Here is an 18,398-nt window from a genome sequence, read left to right on the forward strand (position 1 = left end):
TGATGTGTTCTTTTTTTTTTATGTTGAAAATAATAAAAAAATTTCTTTGAAAAAAAAAAAAGAAAGTCAACTGCCTGATTCATGAAAATACTACTTGAACTAGGATAATATAACGTACAAATTTTGACCATTCTATTGCTCACATTTTAAACATATTCTTATACCCCATATTTTTCTATAATAAAATAGTCATTCTATTAAGCCAATACTGACAACATAAAACATTGAATATGATATGGAATAGGTAATTTACAAAGCTGCCATAGTATAAGAAAGGAGAAAACCCTGGGTTTATAAGGGGCAACTTCTTACCAAGCATGTTTGCAAATTCAGAGTCACTAATTCAGGACAGTTTGCACCAATGTATTTGAGAGCTTCATCTTCCAGCTAAGAGAAAGACAGAAATAGAAAAAATAGATAATTTCCTAGGTCTCTTCACTGTACTTTTCATTTGTAGCATAAGTGGACAATATTCAGTCAATCATGCTTTTCTTACTCCTGTCTCACTACAGATCATGAAGTTGCAATTCACAACAAAACCCAGAAATTTGGAAATATATTTCAACACAATACAAAACAATTTCTTTCACCATCCTCCTTTAAAAAAAAAAGCAACTGATCCCATTAGAATCTGCAAATGTTGTTGTATGATTAACTAATTGCTATGCCTGCTGCAGCTTTTGAATTTTGAGTATATGTTGTTGAAAATAAATATAAGTAAATCTCACTCACTTGTGTATCAACTTGTCAAAAATTACAGCAGTGCTGAAAAAAATAACTTTGTGAAGATACACTCTTTACAGATCTCTCAATAACATGTTCACTATTATAGGGAATATACATTAAAGGAATGTCTAGTACTGGCAATCCTGAGTGCGTTTGGCAAATAACTGATGCTACCATATATGTATTTCCCATTGTGTGCCTGCTTACTCTCTTATACAGATAGTCCTCTACTTATAATCACAGTTGAGCCCAAAATTTACAGCTGGTGGGGGGGGGAGGGAGAGGAGAAGAGACTTACGACTGATCTGCAAAGTTGCAATGGTCAGTGTCCCTACAGTCATGTGATCAAGATTCAGGCAATCAAATTGCAATTACAATGGTTCCAGTATCCTGCAGTCCCTATTTATGCCCTTCCCTATCTACTTCTCACAAGGCAAGGTGAATGGGGAAGCCATTAGCAGGGAAGGTTTCAAGTTACTCCTGGCACTTTTTATTTGAGAGCCTACTATGGAGTACAAGATCCTGAGGATCATCTACTGCATAACACATGCATGCAGCACCAACTCTGCTTGCAATCCTTTGCACCAGCTTGCAATGGGCTCAGCATCTGCCCCCACCCACCCATGGTGCAGTGCCTGAAATGGGACAACTCGAGCTGCTTGCATGGCCAATCTGCCATGGCCAACTCACCACAGCCCACTCACTTTGGGACAATTCAATAATTCAATGTAATTTATTTAAAATAAAAATTATTTTAACTTTTGTCATTCACATTTTATTTTGTCCCTCCTTTGGCATCTTTTCTTTAATGATTCTATTCCACTATTTATTCGATATTAGTGTAACCCTTGTCCTGTGGCAAGTTGTCCCTCGGTGAGTTGGCCATGGCGAATTGTCCCTGGCAAGTTGGCCACAGTCAGTTGGCTGGAGTAAGTTGGCTGCAGCGAGTTAGCTGTGGCAAATTGCCTGTGGTGAGTTGGCTGCAGTGAGTTGCCACAGACCCTGAAGTACATGCCTTTGCACCTAGTTGCACTGTGCAGCACCCCCCACCTACCCAAACTCATATCCCCAGCACTTCCCCACCCAACTACACTTGTGCCAAAAAATCCATCTTTCCCTGGCTACACTCCATAACATTTATCTACCCTCTGGCTTCCTTCTGGGCTGCCTGAGGAAAGAATTGTGGTGACTAGGACTGCAACTTTCTATGAACTTCCCCGATTTTGCATGTTGAAAGCTAGTAGGAAATTGCAAGTTACAATCATATCAGGTCTCTGCTTAATGAGGTACAATCCTCACTTAAAGATGGCAACAGGGAACGCTGGGATTGCTGTAACTAAACAAATGCAGTCAAATGATGTTGCGCTTTAGGTCCATATCACTTAGTCCCAATTAGTGTTGCAACCCAAAGACTACCTGTAATGTTCTGATTTAAAGAACAAATTGTGAATCACTATTATAACATTTTTGTACAGTCTGAGATGACAAAACGAAATAATAAATTTCTTTAGAATTATTCTTTTTCCAATTTTCAATGTCTTATATGCAAGTCATGAAACACATGAAACAAATCAGCCAATCCAGCTTTCTAGACTATTGAACTTTCTAAACAAATCCAGCCAATCCAAATCCAGCTTTCTAGACTACTGAACTTTCTGAACAAATCCAGCCAATCCAAATCCAGCTTTCTAGACTACTGAACTTTCCGTGGAGACTTGTACAGTACCTGTGTACAGCCTTTAAGAAACAGAGCTTTGAGTCCACCACAGCCTCTCACCAAATTTTGGATGCCATCTTTTGTCACTTGGTCACACCACGAGATATTGAGTTGCTCTAGTAGAGGGCACCCCTCACTGAAGGGGAAAAGGGATGAACACAGAAAGAAAATGCAGGTGTATATATTAACTCTAAAGATAAACATCTTGCTTCAGGAACCAAGGTATGTTAACCCTTGCTTATGTTTATTGCTCTAAACTGTTAACTGTTTTCTTCTCTGATACAGCCTTAATAGACAATCCAATTGAAACCTACAGCTGGAACAAACCGAATAGCCATAGAAATAGGGCTGGAGAAAAGGGATTGGTCTGTTTTTGCATCCTGCTATTAGGAATTTGAGATAAGAGAGCATCTCTGATTTGACTCATAATTCTGTGTTTGCGTATTTCTTGTAACATTTCCAATGTAAATCTTGCTGATCATGGCTGCTGAAAGGTTTACCAAAAATCCGAAACTTAGGGACTGTCCTGGGATTAGAAAATCATTTATTGGCATACAAAAAGTCATCCTGTGTCCCGCTTATCTGAGTCTCACAAGCTACATTAAGTACAAAAAAACTGCATATTTATTCCTTCAAGTTATAAACTGGGCCAACAGCACTATTAGTAAATTAGGCCCTTTGGATAGGGAAGAGAATAAATGCATCACAAAGACATCCAACATATTTAAATCAAAGAAAATCATTATGAGTCTACTTTTATTAACCTAATTCAGGTGGTTAATTTATGAACAATCTGAACACTCACCTCAATGCTTTCAGTGACAGGTTGGTTATTGATGTGCAGGAAGCTAGATCAAGATGCCGTAACTTTGAGCAAAATTTACTAAGGCTAGTACATGTACTGGAAGAAAATAGAATACCCACAGGTTCATTTTGTTTTTATTTAAAAAGGTAGGAAAAAGCACTGGAGACATTTTCAGATGGATGACAACAGCTAATTCTAGTAATTAAAATATTGTGCCGCTATTCCACCTTACCTTCTTCAATGATTTTCTTGTGATAAAAAAATAATAGAAATGGTTGAAAACACTGGAAATTTACAAATGGGAGATGACACTAAACTGAGTTGAGACATAAAGAGATGAAAATGGCAGCAGTGTGCAAATTTATTGATGTCACTCTGGAGGAGTTTGGCAGAATGGATTTTTTTGGAAGGCTTGTGGATGTTGACAGTGGTTTATGAAAGTGGAGAACTGTATGAAGAGGAAGGCACGCGTGACAGGCTTGAGAATTGGTAGAGAAGTAGAAAGGTGGAGAGATTGAAAAATAATGGATGGATGGATGGATGGATGGATGGATGGATGGATGGATGGATGGATGAATGAATGAATAAATGGTACGGGTACGGAGATTAAGATGAGCCCTACCACCAATCTACTCTAATCCCACTCCAACATCCTTTTTTAATCATGAAATAAGAAATATAGCAATTACATGAAAATAGCATATTTGGGCAAACTAACAAAAAAGGACCAGGGGGAGGGGGACAGAGGAGACCATTGGGGAGAAGAATCATAGTGCAATCTTATATATGGTTCAGAAGACCAGACTAATTTCCAATGAAGTTCACTCTCAGTTAAGTGCTATAAGATTTAAGTTTTAAAGAGCTAATACATATTTCAGAACTCCAAAATAAAAGTCACTTACGCATCTGTAATCTTGGTGCAGCCATTTAGATTCAACACTTCAATATTTCTGCAGTTTTGGGCAAATGTCCTTCATGCAAACAAACATACATACTTTCAGGCTTTTAATGAAAGATTTTATCATAATGATTTGATTTTTTTAAAAATCTTGTATGCACTGAAAAGTAAAGCTAGCAACATAAACTTTAAGTAGTATTTTGACAATATCTAAGGAGAAAACCCAGTTTTTTAGGAAGCAAAAAAGAAACCATGAAACCATTCTATTGAAAACTTCTATAAATGTTGAGCCCCTATTTTTAAATTATTTTGAAATGTCATAAATGTAGGAGTTCAGAGATTATGTTATCATATAACCTCTGAATCATATGTTTGCCGATTTCTACTGCAGAGGTGGGAAATGATGGCCCCTTTATGGCTTCAACTCCCAGAATTCCTGGGCCAGCATGGGCCATCGTTCCCCACCCCTGCTCTACTGGGATAAGCATCACTGGACTGATAGGTATTTATTTTAGTTACAAGCAATATAATAGATATTGTACATCTTACCAGGAATGACTTGAGGAAGCATCAGAAAGAAGTAGTACAGGTGGTCCTCGATTTACAACAGTTCACTTAGTGACCATTTGAAGTTACAACAGCACTGAAAAAAGTGACTTATGAACATTTTTCACACTTATGACCATTGTAGCATCCTCATGATCACGTGATTTACATTTGGATGGTTAACAACTGACTCATATTTATGACCGCTGCAGCATACCAGAGGCATGTGATCCCCTTCTGTGACCTTCTGACAAGCAAAAGCAATGGGGAAACCAAATTCACCTAACAATGTTGTTACTAATTTAACAATTGCAGTGATTCACTTAATAAGAAAAGTCATAAAATGGGGCAAAACTTACTTAACACATTTCTCACTTAGCAACATAAATTTTGGACTCAATTGTGTTTGTAAGTTGAGGACTACCTGTAACGTTATATCTCACAACCTATGACTTAATCTGAATGTAACATTTCTCAATCTAAGATGAGAATTCTGTGCTTATTCAATCATAAACATGTTTATAAGCAGGCCATGCAACTAAGTATTTCAGTATGCTCCAAATTCATTATTCTAGAGAAAAGCTGAAGCCAGTCTGTGTTGTTGCATCTATGTTCTCTCATAATTTATATCTAATTGTTTTCAATATTTCCTTAGATTTGTTTTTAACTGTTTTGTTGTGCATTACTAAGACTCACATTTATAAGATGAATAGGTTTATAAATTTGCTAAATAAGCAGTTTTTTCAATGCCATTTCCTAAAAGTTTCCCCATTATATTATTGTGTAGTACTGCATAGGAGTAAAAGTCTTCTGCTTAGAATTGTGTGGAGATAGGAAACATCTACAGCAGGCTTACATAAAGGTCACAAGCAGCCTTATGTGGCCTACAATATTTATTTAAAAATGTTGTCCCCCCCCAAAACATGTTGCCAACTACCTCCAAGCTTTACTGCTGCTGCTGCTAGTTCCAGCCTTTCTGCCGATCCACTAGTCATGGAAAAGTTGACTGGCACTCCTAGTATTTCTTTGTGGCCCATGAGGATTTTTAATTTATCAATGCGACCCTTTCCCCTCAATGAGTTGTGCAGGATTGGTCTGGAAATAGGAAAGAATGCTGCCCTCCTTTAAATAACATCTAAGGTATACTCTAGTTTGATGTTACAGATAGTTATGATAACATAGAAATCAAATATTTGAGGATGCTGTATCCTCAATTTTTGTACCCAAAATTAGCTACCTGCCCTATCATCTTATGCCCAGTTCTCAGACAGGTGTTAAATAATTTGTGTTGACCTCTCTACCTCAATGCGTTGTCTCCCACACCTAGGCATCCGCGTAGACTCAGTTTTCGAAGGAATCCTCCACATCTTTTAGAAATATTCTCTACTACACGCCCCTGTAAGAAGAAGACCAAGAAGAAAATCTTCCAAATTAATTCTACGTGCAGCAAACAACTTTTTTTCTTTAAACTATCTTTTCCTATTTGATATATATTTTATCACATCTTGTTATCCTCCTTTACCTCTGGGCATTTAAACTATATTTAAATTATATTCAGAATGGTATGTTCTATGGAATGCCTGCATTTATTTGGTCCATATATAGGGGTCTCTAGGATCAGTTCATAGAAGCTGAAGGTTATATTGTAGTGCTAAGTTTGTGGCACTAAGATGCTTTTCTGTGGCAAACTGATCAGCTGAATGTTTTCAAGATTAAGTACAAACCATAATTTAGTATGCTGTCATCCAACTCTTGTTATATATTGTTTATTGTGCTATATTCTTTCTCAGTTTGTGCCTGCAAAAGACCATGCAGCTAACTTAGCCACATAATCATACATTCCAGGCATATGATTATATAGAGGGAAGCAGGGGGTCAAGGGCTAGTTTTTGTAGAGAAAGCTGATTTTGGCTATCTGTTACAGTTTGTGATAGAAATAACAGAGGCATTTTCTTCAGTAGCATACACAGGTACTAAATAGACAGAAATTAATTAATTTGGCTACAGGGACCAAAAAATCAGTGAGACATATTTATAAGGGGCAAAGCATTACAACTAACTACTTTTCAAATCCACGCAGCCTTTGTATTTTTTTTCTATTGAGGTTTATCCTTGGAGACTGTTTCAAAACAAAAAAAAATCAAGTGGTATTCTTACTACTTTTCATTTTAATATGGTGACTTTTAATGATACTCTAAATCTCTATACTTGATGTGTCACCTTATGCTCATCAATGCTAGTTATACCTCAAAGATATCATATTCATATAATTATAAGGCACAATGTTCAAATTGAGAGATTATTACCTCCTTCAGATAATGGATTCTTCCTTCAATATTTTCAGGTCAGGGACATAAAGCTTTGTGCACAAATGATACTGAATAAATTCATACAGAGATAAGCATTCACAGTATAGATCAATATAGTTTTCTATTAAAAGCATACTATAGCTTTAAAGGCTCTTTTGAATGAGGAGTAAAACAATTAACAATTTGTCTCTGAAGATCTGAAAAGATGACATGGCTTGTTACTATTCTGAGGCAGTACAGTAGTTACAGTTTATCTAGAGACAATCTTTTGCATATCACTTAATTATACCTCAATGTCCCTCTGGAAATCAAACAGGTCAATGCGTTGCCAATTGCTACCATCCAAAGCTAGGACATTCCATGCCTATAATAAAATTGATAGAAAGTTGAAAAAAGAATGTCAGATATATTCCTCTAAATGTAGAAAAACTAAAGGTAGATAAGATAGATCTCTACTTACTTGAGCCAGTCCAAAGCTTCTGTCCTCTAGCAATACCGAGTTATTTCCTCATGAGACTCAATACATTCAAGCAGTCTCATTCAAGCAGTCTAAACATGCCTCAGTTTAAAACAATGCAGATTTGATTTAATCTTTCTGTAGCTAACCATTTTAATTCTTACATTCAGAAATTATAGAGGATACGTACATGCAAGAACAACTCACAACTGGCTCCTGAACATTTCAGGTTCCTAAATAATAATGTCTCATTATCTTTTAAGAGTGAAGGCTTTGTGTAATGAATATAATAATACAATATACAGCAGTTGCTTGGATTACCTTATTTAAATTTGATATCATTTAAAGCCCAGATGATATCATTTAAAGCCCAGATGATATCATTTAAAGCCCAGATGTTTAAAGCAGCAGAAAGGCTTCCTTATGAAATATGAGGAGCAGCAAAGAATCTTTAATTTAATTAGTGAACAGATTATAAATCTGCTTCCCCCCTTTTAAAAAGATGTCTATGTAGTTTGATCACACTGATCCTGTATTTCATACTTTGAAAAATCATTTAAACACTTTTATTGTTTTTGCAATAATGTTTCTAAGCAAAGCTTATTTTTCACAATTATGTTTCCCAGTGCAACTTTTATTGATTCCAACAAGGTTATGCAAATCCTTCAGAAGTGTTGTGAAGTATTAAAGCAGTTATGCCTTTTCTCAAGCTTGTGCAGCTGTTTTAGAAGCTGCTCCAACTGGCCTCTGCATGCATGCACCAGGTACTGCAGAGTACCAATTTTGAAGGATATGCACAGCCCTAGATTGTAATATTCCAACCTTTTGACTAATTTGATTTCTTTTTTGGTATTTCTTTTTAAATGAGGCAATCAGATCAATAAGCTCCTAAAAGTTAAGATAACTTCTCAACACAGTATTCTCTAGGTAGGGTAACTACTCCCAATATCCACATTCAGTATTTTGTAGTCTCACTGGGAATTATGGGAAATGGAATCTAATACATCTGGAAGGTAGCAAGTTTGGAAAACTTGTAATAGACACGTAATAAGAATGTGCTACAGAATAAACCAGGATTATTAAATCACATTACCCAATTCACATTGTGAATTATAATAACTGTGCTATTCTGCTCATGGTCTAGTCCATTCACCATTAAACAGGATTTCCTCTGAGGTATACCATGTGTATTTATATGAAACAAATGAATCATACAGGAATATAGGAAAGTGTTCTCAGTAACAATCTTCAGTTTTAAAATTTTATTCCTGACATTGTCCAGCGAAATATGAGTCTAAGCATCTTAAGATTTTTTCCCCCAGACAAGCATTTAATTATTGAGCCAAGTATAGCTCACATAGACTTCTCTGTATTCTCTACGAATAGCTAACTTCTCTGTATTCTCTACGAATAGCTAACTTAGAATCATTCATTTAATGATCAAAATTATAATGTTAAAAAAAGTTAGTCCTTACACTTGTGACTTAGCATCCACACATCACATGATCAGAATTTGGTGCTTGGCAACAGGCACATATTTGCAATGATTACAGCATCCTGGGATGATTTGATCGCCATTTGCAACATTCCCAGGGAGCTTCCAACAAGCAAATTCAGTAAAGGACCATGACAAAACTTGTTATAAAACTGGGTTTGACTAACTTAATGACTACATCACTGGAAGTTCTGGCCCCAATTTTGGTCTTAAGTTGAGGACTGCCTATATAAAAATCCATTTTGTTAGCCCTCTCCTATCCATGTCCTCAAAAATTCTTGCTACCAAGGACCTGTGAACATGAATTATAGGTGAAGAGAACGCATCAGCTGCAGTCCCACCATTTCCCAGTAACATAGGAGTCTGCATATTAACAGTAACAAAACAAGTGGACATTTTTGATACTGTATTGGTACAAAAACTGCAGAGGGTGGGAGAAAATGGGTTCACACTGAATATTACATAAGGCTGACACATTCCTGGGTTTCATATGCTAGTCTGTAACCATATTAATTTGATCTGGTTTATGGGTTTCAAAATGACAATCTGGAGATACCCAATAGAGAAAGCCTTTCCAGTACTAGTATGGAAACATTCTTACCCTGGAGACCTGCGCGCAGCGGCATAGAGTGACCACATCCAGAAAGGAGAATATTCTGTTAAAATACACACATAGAAACAAATAACTAAATGCATATGTATAAATGTACTGTGAAATGACTTAAGCAAGAGCTACCAAGAGTTTTGTTTGAAAACCTGGTTTTAATATCCAGGTTTCAATTCTGAAAAACTGAAAGAAGAATGTGACATTTCATCACTAAAAAAAAAATTACTCAAATGAGTGGACACTTATGTAAAGTAATAATTTAGCAATATTATTGCTGCTTATTACAACAATAATTTACAGTTTATTCTGTATATTATCTCAAGGCATAATATTATCAATGTATTTATAATTAAATAATTGAAGTATAGTAGACAAAAATTTACAACTCATATATTTCATTACTTAAGATTTAATGTAACTAGATCATGTATCTAACTTTTAGTTAGCTAGAAATATATACATCTTCTGCTTCTGCATTCTTTGCAATTTAAATCCGTAAACCAAAATTAGTAATTATTAAAATTAGTGAAATTAATTAAATGAAATGGTGGAGACAAATTAAAACTACTGATAGAAGCAATCTAAATTACCATGTTTGTACTATAAATATGACATTTATTAGTTCAAATAGTTGTATTATTTGGTATCGCAAACCAAAAAGTACCGTATTACTAAAAACAAAATTGAATAAAGCAAAGATTAAATCACAAAACTCCTAATATATCACAAAATATTGTTTTAAAATATGATAGTGATTATGAAGTATAATTTTATCCTCATTCTTGATATCATTTCATTATGATGCAATTATGATGCAATTAAAAGATAGCTTTTTACAAAGATCTTGACTTTGAGGAATATTTGATTATTAGTAAAGTATTCTTTAGGACAGGGCTTTTCAACCTTTTCAGAGATTGTACAACTTTTAGGATATGGCAATATTCGAGTACCACCAATTTCCTAGCAGGTGGGCGTGGCATGTTCGACGCCACTCACTGGACTCAGCTGACTCGAGACAGCTGGGTCAGAATGGAACAAGTGGCACCAGCTAACTCAATGTGGGGACAACTCGATTCCCCACAAACTCCTCGCCTCCCCAAACTGCTAGCAGCCAAGCCAAGCACATGTGCGCACGCAAGCGCACACACACATACACACCCACACACACCACATTTCAGGTTTGGGGACTTTTATCCACAGGAGAGGGCCTTTTCCCCAAGCCCAGGCATGATTGGCAATTTGCTAGCTCAGATGTGGATGCAAATCTCCAAGCTTGTAATGTTTGTGTGTGTGGATAGCACGCTAAAGAGATGTTCTTTTCCCAATCTCAGACCGTTGGTGTTTCCCTGTCCAGTTCCCCCTCCCAGCAAAGCAGGAGGTGGAGGACGTTTGCAGGAAGCAGTTTCCTCTGAGTCCAACTCCTATGTTGACAGATCTCTGGAGAGCAAGAGGAGGCTGCAGGGGAGCAGCGGTCCTGGGTCCTGCACAAGGGAGGCTGGCTTTTCTCAAAAGGGAAGTCCCATTTCCAATCATGCATGGTAAGGATGCTGGTTTGTTGGGTCAGCCTTCCCTCACAGAGCTCCCCTACCACACCCTCCTCCTCTCCAGAGATCTGCAGGGGAGACAGAGATCTGGAGGTCAAGGTGCAGCCTCCATATTGGTCACTTCTACCTCTCCAAGCCCTTCCCGATTAAACATACATTACATATAAATTAAAACACCCCCCCCCCCAAAAATAGGTAAATCACTAATTACAGTTCTTCACATATTTTCTGGAAAAACCCACCTTTATTGATGTTAGGAAGGAACTCTTAACAGGAAGGGAATTGAAGACTCCAAAAGGTCTCGTTCTTTCTAATCTGCCTTCCCTTTGAGCCTTTAGTTCTCATTATTTTATTCATTATGTATTTAAGAAGATCAAAGGCTCCTGTAGCTCAGGATACTCACTTTAAAGTCAGAATCCAGAAAAATTTAGTTAATCCACAATACCGCCCTATGAAGAATGAAGATAATCTTTTGGCCCTGAGAGTATGCAGGTGTCAAGTCAGAATATTAGTGGCACACCTGGCTTCCGGTTCCGGGTTGCAGCACTGCGGTCGTGCGAAGAGACTGCTCTCTTCGCCGGCCAGGTTTCCTCCGCCGGTAGACTCTTGATCGGGTCGAAAAGTTGCCCTGGAGGGGCGACTACTGTTGAGGAGGCCCCCTGTTTGACTGCAGAGGGGCGTCCTCATCCTCTGCAGTCCGGGTAAGCTCCTTTGGGCCAACGGAGTAAAGATTGGCCAGTAAAATGGCCAATCACTCAGCTGCACCAACCGCAAGCCACAAGAACAGAAACACGGTGAAACAGAACCACCGTGGAAGATTTGGTGAGACCTTTCCTTGCCTCTATTTTTCCTATTTATTCCTGTGAAAAGCTTTTTTTAAAAAAAAACAACTATTTCCCTACTTTGTTAAAGCAGCTTTGTTGATCGGGGGGAGAAAAGCCTTGGAACAAAAGAAATTTTTTTTAATGATTGATACTATCTTTGGACATTTGGGGGTCTCAAAATTTCCTGATATAGTCTTAATATGCTAGGGGTTTTTTTGTTTATTTTTTACTATTTTTGTAATTGAAGAAAAGAGGGAAAGAGGAAAAGAGGAAAGAAAAGAAATTATTTTTACTGGGGGTTTGGAAAGACTGAATAACTTTGGATAACCCTCTGGGGACATCTTCTGGTGAAATTACTAACTGCAACTATTACCAATTGCAATTATTTTATTTTCTTGGACTTTGAGTCTGACTCTGACCTTCAAATTATCACAAAAAGGAAAAGATAAAGAAGCTGTACAGCTGGGTGGAGGTGGACATTGACTGATTGTTATTAAATATAGCCTCCACCAAAAGAATAATGGCTTTAAACACTACTGAAATGAAGGAACTCTGCCTAGACTTTAATTATAAGTATATATTGGATAAAATTCTTGAAAATACTGAGCGAATAGCAGCCTATACAAGAGAGAGTATTTCTTAACGACAAATTAAAGCACAAGGCCTAAGTGAACACTTTGTAGGCCAAGAAACAGTAGAAGGGATATATATACTCAAGAATCCTGTTCTCAACGTTGCTTACAACTTACTGAGATGGAGGAACTACATTCACATCAGGATTATCAATCTACATCAGAAAAAACTTTGGATACCAATGAACAAATGATTTTCAGCATAGAAATTAAGGATGTTATCCCAGAAGGACAACCCGATATGCAGAATTTAATTGACTTTTTGACAGATAAAAAATCAACAGAAGAAGAACTAAACAACACTAAAGAGGATTATATATCACTTCATGTACAATCTACTCAGATTTTGGAGGATTCAAAAGTGATTGCAACCAAACTACCGTATTTTCCGGCATATAAGACGACTTTCTAAACCCTGAAAATCTTCTCAAAAGTCAGGGGTCGTCTTATACGCCCAGTTGTCTTATACGCCAGAAAATACGGGTATTCTATTTTATTCCTTTACACGTGTGGTTTGGCATATTACTCATCAAGTTTTCTCTCCCCCCAGAGAGAGTGGTGAAAGAGAAGAGAAGAGGAGAGGAAGAAGAGGGAAGTAGGGAAGAAAGAGAAGGAAGGGAGAAAGAAGGTAGAGAAGAAGGAGTGGGGATGCAGTGAAAGGGGAAATGGGCGAGCAACACCAAAAGTCATGTGTATGTATTTATTTCATTAAAAGTATCTTATATATAAGAATGTAAAAAGAATGTATGTTAATATCTGATAAATATCACAGTATATGTATGGGGGAGAGTTTGGAAAAATAAAAAATAAATTAAAAAAAAAGTTTTCTCTCCCCCCCCTCTCTCGCTCAAACTCTATATTTTAACTGGAAAAGTTGGGGGTCGTCTTATACGCCCAGTCGTCTTATACGCCGGAAAATACGGTATACGTAACTTCAAAAAGGATGGGGATTGAGGTCCAATCAAGAGCCATTGAGAATCACTATAATTTTGTTACTAGCTTACTAAAATGGACTAAAATTTCTTTGGTTTATGTACTTTGGCCAGAGACGAAGGGAGATTTATCTGTGGATCTAGAGGCTTTATTATGGAAACCTATTTGGAATAGGAAGAAGGCTAGAATAAGATATAAATATGTAATTTAAGATTACAGCTATGGGTTGCAAAGGTTTTATAGAGATGCGGACTGATTTGGATTTGGAATTTTAAGAGGTGTTATTAAGATAAGATTTAGAACTTAGTATTGAAATATAGTAAGAACATATTCTTTGGAATAATAGATCTTTCTTCCTTTCTCTTTTTTCCTCTTGGTTTGTTTTTGTCTTTCCTTCTTACTATTTTCTCTATTTTTTGTGTTTTTTATTATTAGCCATGATAATTAATTTGTGGAGGTATAATGAGAAAAAGATTGTAATAATGGAAGAGATGAAATTAATAAACGAAGAACTATCGAAGAGGAAAAAGAATATGGTTAAGAATTATAAGAATGCAATGATGGAAATAATATGCTTAAATAGGAGAAGTTAGGGACATCCAAATGGTAAATAGTATGTTTGTTTAACGCTTAGTTGGATATGGTATTTGGAAATTAATTATAGCTGAAAACAGGACTTTGATTTATATAAGTAGTTGAAAATAACCTTTATTGATTAATGGAATTTCTATTTAGGAATGTATTAATGAAGGAATTTTATTTAGAAATGTATTAATTTGACTATATCATGTTAATTGATAGAGAGGGAAATTTTAAGGAGTATTATCTAAGCTGTATATTTATGATGTTATTGTATTCAATTGATTACCCTATCTCCACGGTGGCTCTTAAGCTTCTGGGTGCAAAAATGGAAAAACCAATAAAATTGTCTTTAAAAAAAAGAATATTAGTGGCACACCTGTCAGCAACTGGAAGTGTGTAAGTCCATGTACTTCCCTTTCCTGTCTCACAACTCAATCGATACATCCTTTAATTTTCAGACATATCTTTTTCTCATAAGTTCCTTAAAAAACCAACAAGGTATACTGTAATTAGTAGGCTAATAAATCTAGCACTTCTGAATTCTTTCTCCAAGAGGAAAAGGAAAGTTCACAGCCTGCAGGTTGCTAGCAAAGTCGTTAAAGAACATAGTTATTGCTGCTAAAGAGAAGAATAAATAACAAATCAATTTTGCAGCTCTCTCCTGTTACTACATCCTCTTACCTCCAGAATGTGGCCTGGGATTGTACAAGGGGCTAGGCCAGTGGTGGCGAACCTTTTAGAGACTGAGTGCCCAAACTGCAATGCAAAACCCACTTATGCATTGCTGGGTGCCGAGTGGGCATGGCCACTGAGCTGTCGTCTTGTACTCGCTCACTCACTGTCTGCTCCGACTCGTGCTCACTCTCAAACTGTCTGCAACAAATGCTGCTTCCGCAGAAAGTTGCTCCTTTTATAGCCTCTCGCCTATTACCAGACTGCGCATGCGCGGAGAGGAAGAGGGAGCAGCTCGGCCCAGCAAGGGCTCACGTGCCACCAGAGACGGCTCCGCGTGCCACCTGTGGCACGTGTGCCATAGGTTCGCCACCACGGGGCTAGGCTAAAATCTGGTTGAGTAGTTTGCAGCCTGGTGTTCAGTACAGACCTTGCCAATAGCCCAGGAAGGGATAGGAAAACCCGAGGAAAACTTTGCAATCAATAAACCATGGTGGACTACACTTGTTTTGCCCTATTTTGATTCTCCTTCCCAGCAGCAGCCCATGGATTTTAGAACTGAATGGCCACAAAGACAGAGGCTTTCAGCTTCCCAATCCCTGCTTAGAGAGGGATTTGCATTTTGGTAAGGGTCAGGCCATATGCCCCCAATCAAAGGAAAACCCTGAATCCAGCAGACCAGAAGGCAACCCAGCCTCTGTGCCCCTCTGGTTCCTTCTCCTCGCCCCCTGGACACAGACGCAGTCACTGCTCCTCGCCATAGCTGGGGCGGGACTTGCAAGTACCTCTGTCCTGCAAAGCGGTGCTCCCCGGCACTCCTGCCCTCCGCCTAAAGGCCGAGCACTCCAGCCTCGCCCAGCCAAGGAAGGGGGCGGCAGCCAAGACTACAGCAGATTTGCAGTTTGTCAGCAGCACTCAAAGGCTGCCCAACTTTACTCCGGAATTTCGGGGTTGGAAAGCAGAGGGGCAGTGCCGCATTTGCAGGCCTGCCGGCACCTGCTGGGAAGCCTCCTGCTTCCCCCCCCCCCCCCCGCAGCTACCTCCTTCGGAGCCTTCCTGATGCTGATGGACCTGGTCCACCCGCTTCATCTTGCAAAACGCAGCTCACCCAGTGCTTCCCATTCTCACACACACGTTCCTCCAATATCCTCCCCATTCACACACAAACATAGTGTTGAAGAAGTGGTGGAATAGAATAATTAAAGAAAATATTTCAAAGAAGGAACAAAATGAAATGTGAATGATAAAAATTAAAATAATTGTTTAATTACTTTAAATAATTGAATTATCCAATTGTTCTGCAGCAAGTTATCTCAGGGTAAGTTGACTGTGGCAAGTCAGCCACGGCTAGTTGGCCGTGGCAAGTTGTCCCATCCTGTAACAAAAGCTTCCTCTCCAATATCAAGCTGTAGGTTCACACTTCACAAAAAACCACAGCTTAACTTGGTTTACTGAAGTTTAGTTTGCTTAAAATAACAAATTCATAAATGATGGCATATAAAACACAATGTTTTATGAATCCACAGTAAGCCACAGTGAAACATATTAAGGCTTAAAACAATGTATGAATTCAACCACTGAATAATTCTTAACAAAATGTTAATGCATGGAACCCAAAACATATTCTTTGCAAAAGATTGACAGCTATTGTCATGGACCCAAAGTATTTCTTGCTTTCCTTATGTGTAGAGTGATCTGTAACTACAAAATGTCAGCAGCCTTACCTTAAAACCAATGCCAACAACAATGGACTGCATATAAATTTAATAAATTAATAAACTATTTGGACATCTTCCTAGCCTCCTGGCATTTAGCCAATGTACCTACACCGCCATACTTTCGTATCAGACTCACTAGTGGAATATATATTGCCAGAAATTTGAGGGCAAGTAGAAAAAACAGCTATCCCAGAAGAAGAAAGAGGTATGACATACAACTTAGTGAATTTGGATAATATCTTTCTCAGCAAAATTTTATTCCCTGGCAGGAAGAATTGCCGATTCACCACCAACAAGAGTACTATGCTATGATGTTAGTACAGAAAGGAGAATGTTTTTGAAGTATGGGAGGAATTTTAATGTATAAGGGGAAAAAGTTTTTAAATCATATAGCATATTTCTTTCCAAACCTAATGCTCCCTTCAGGATTAATCTGTAGTTAGATTCACACATTGTTTTAAGCTTTAATGTGGTTTGTTTCACTTTGGCTTACTATGGATTTATAAACCATTGTGGTTTATAACCATCATTTATGATCCCATACAAGATATTCATTTTTATCATACACTGAATACAGTACAATGGAAATCTTTCAAGAACTGCCTCAACTTCATTCTACAATTAATTTTGGAATCCTCATTACCTATCTAGAATCATTAAAAGACCAGTCCCCATCTCTTTGCATCAGTACTTGGCTTAAAACTCTGGGACCACATAGTTATAGAATACCCTAGAAGCAGATGCATTCCTACTGAAGAAAATGCCAGGAAATTCTGTGTCTATGTTAAAGATTGATCATAGTATTTATGTACAGTAGATATAAAATACAATCATGTCTTCGGAAAAATAAAGTTTCAAAAGAACTATAATAATTTTCACCAAGTTCAGTGCATTATACATTTTCATTTTTTTTCTTTTTCTCAGGAGAAAATAGGAGGGTGATGTCCTGGGAAATAATAGAAATTATTAATTTCTACTTACTGTTTGGCATCCCGTAGTGTAAAAAGCCTAGCTTTTAATGAAAGTACATTAATCTTCTGGAGAACTGGAGAATAAACAATAGTAGATAATTTTATAGGGTCATTAATTGGTCAGCAAGTTGGTAGTTCTCCTTAAAACATCCTTTGAAAGAGATGTTTTATCAAGATTGCAATGTTAAGAAACAAATCCTATTGTCATACAGCAATATCTATACTGCTGAAATTATAAAAGACAAGGTTATCTGAGATAGTAAAATGGTGATTTGAACATGAAGTTCTATTAACTCTATGTTGGTTCCTTCTAGAATAGAATATCTTCTATTCTAGTAGCAGCTATGAAACTAATTACTCTCTACTTTTAGAAGGAAAGCAACTGGACAGATTCCTATTGCTAGGTTGTTTGCAGCAGGAGGCTTAGTTCAAGAAAAGCACCAAGAAAGCAAAAATCTTTGGAGCACTTTGATGTTTAACTACTTTTGCCTTCCATCTATTTTCTAGTGGATGGAGCATAAAACCAAATCAGAATTATCTAAAATACTGTTTTGGGATATATGGAAGTGTAAACATTAGCTAGCTTTTAACTAATTGTAATTTGTTCCTGGAAAATCAACTATATATCTTTACAGAACAGATTATAGATTAATACCAGCTAAAGTTTGATAAGTCACAACCTAACTTAATGTTATATAATGCATGTGACATTACGGCATATCAATGAGGTTCTGGTTATATTCTAGAATACTACCAATTCACTGCTAGTACTATTATTCATACTTTCTCATTTCTACCATAAGTGTGTAATTGCTACCAATACTAAAAGAAAGAAGATGCTGTCTTTTTGGCTTTCTAGTGTATGTCAAACTGGCAATGAGAAGAGGCAAACAAGCCTTCAGTGTCAGGCCTAGGGAAAGATTCCTAATCATCAAAACCAAAATCATCAAAAGATTGCTAAG

General features: G+C 37.2%; 1 protein-coding gene across 1 annotated transcript in view; it reads right to left on the reverse strand.

Moving 5' to 3' along the window:
- FBXL20 (F-box and leucine rich repeat protein 20) overlaps nt 1-18,398 on the reverse strand; it is a 61,308-nt gene that overhangs the window by 17,808 nt on the left and 25,102 nt on the right. The window contains exons 3-9 of the mRNA XM_015832252.1: nt 9,555-9,609; nt 7,291-7,365; nt 5,994-6,088; nt 4,151-4,219; nt 3,249-3,344; nt 2,453-2,579; nt 313-387 (exon numbers count right to left, since the gene is read on the reverse strand). Of these exons, the coding sequence (XP_015687738.1) occupies nt 313-387; nt 2,453-2,579; nt 3,249-3,344; nt 4,151-4,219; nt 5,994-6,088; nt 7,291-7,365; nt 9,555-9,609 (592 nt within the window). The remainder of the gene's footprint in view (nt 1-312; nt 388-2,452; nt 2,580-3,248; nt 3,345-4,150; nt 4,220-5,993; nt 6,089-7,290; nt 7,366-9,554; nt 9,610-18,398) is intronic.

The sequence above is a fragment of the Protobothrops mucrosquamatus genome, unplaced genomic scaffold (assembly GCF_001527695.2).
Source record: "Protobothrops mucrosquamatus isolate PMUCROS unplaced genomic scaffold, P.Mucros_1.0 scaffold1, whole genome shotgun sequence".
Taxonomy (NCBI): Eukaryota; Metazoa; Chordata; class Lepidosauria; order Squamata; family Viperidae; genus Protobothrops; species Protobothrops mucrosquamatus.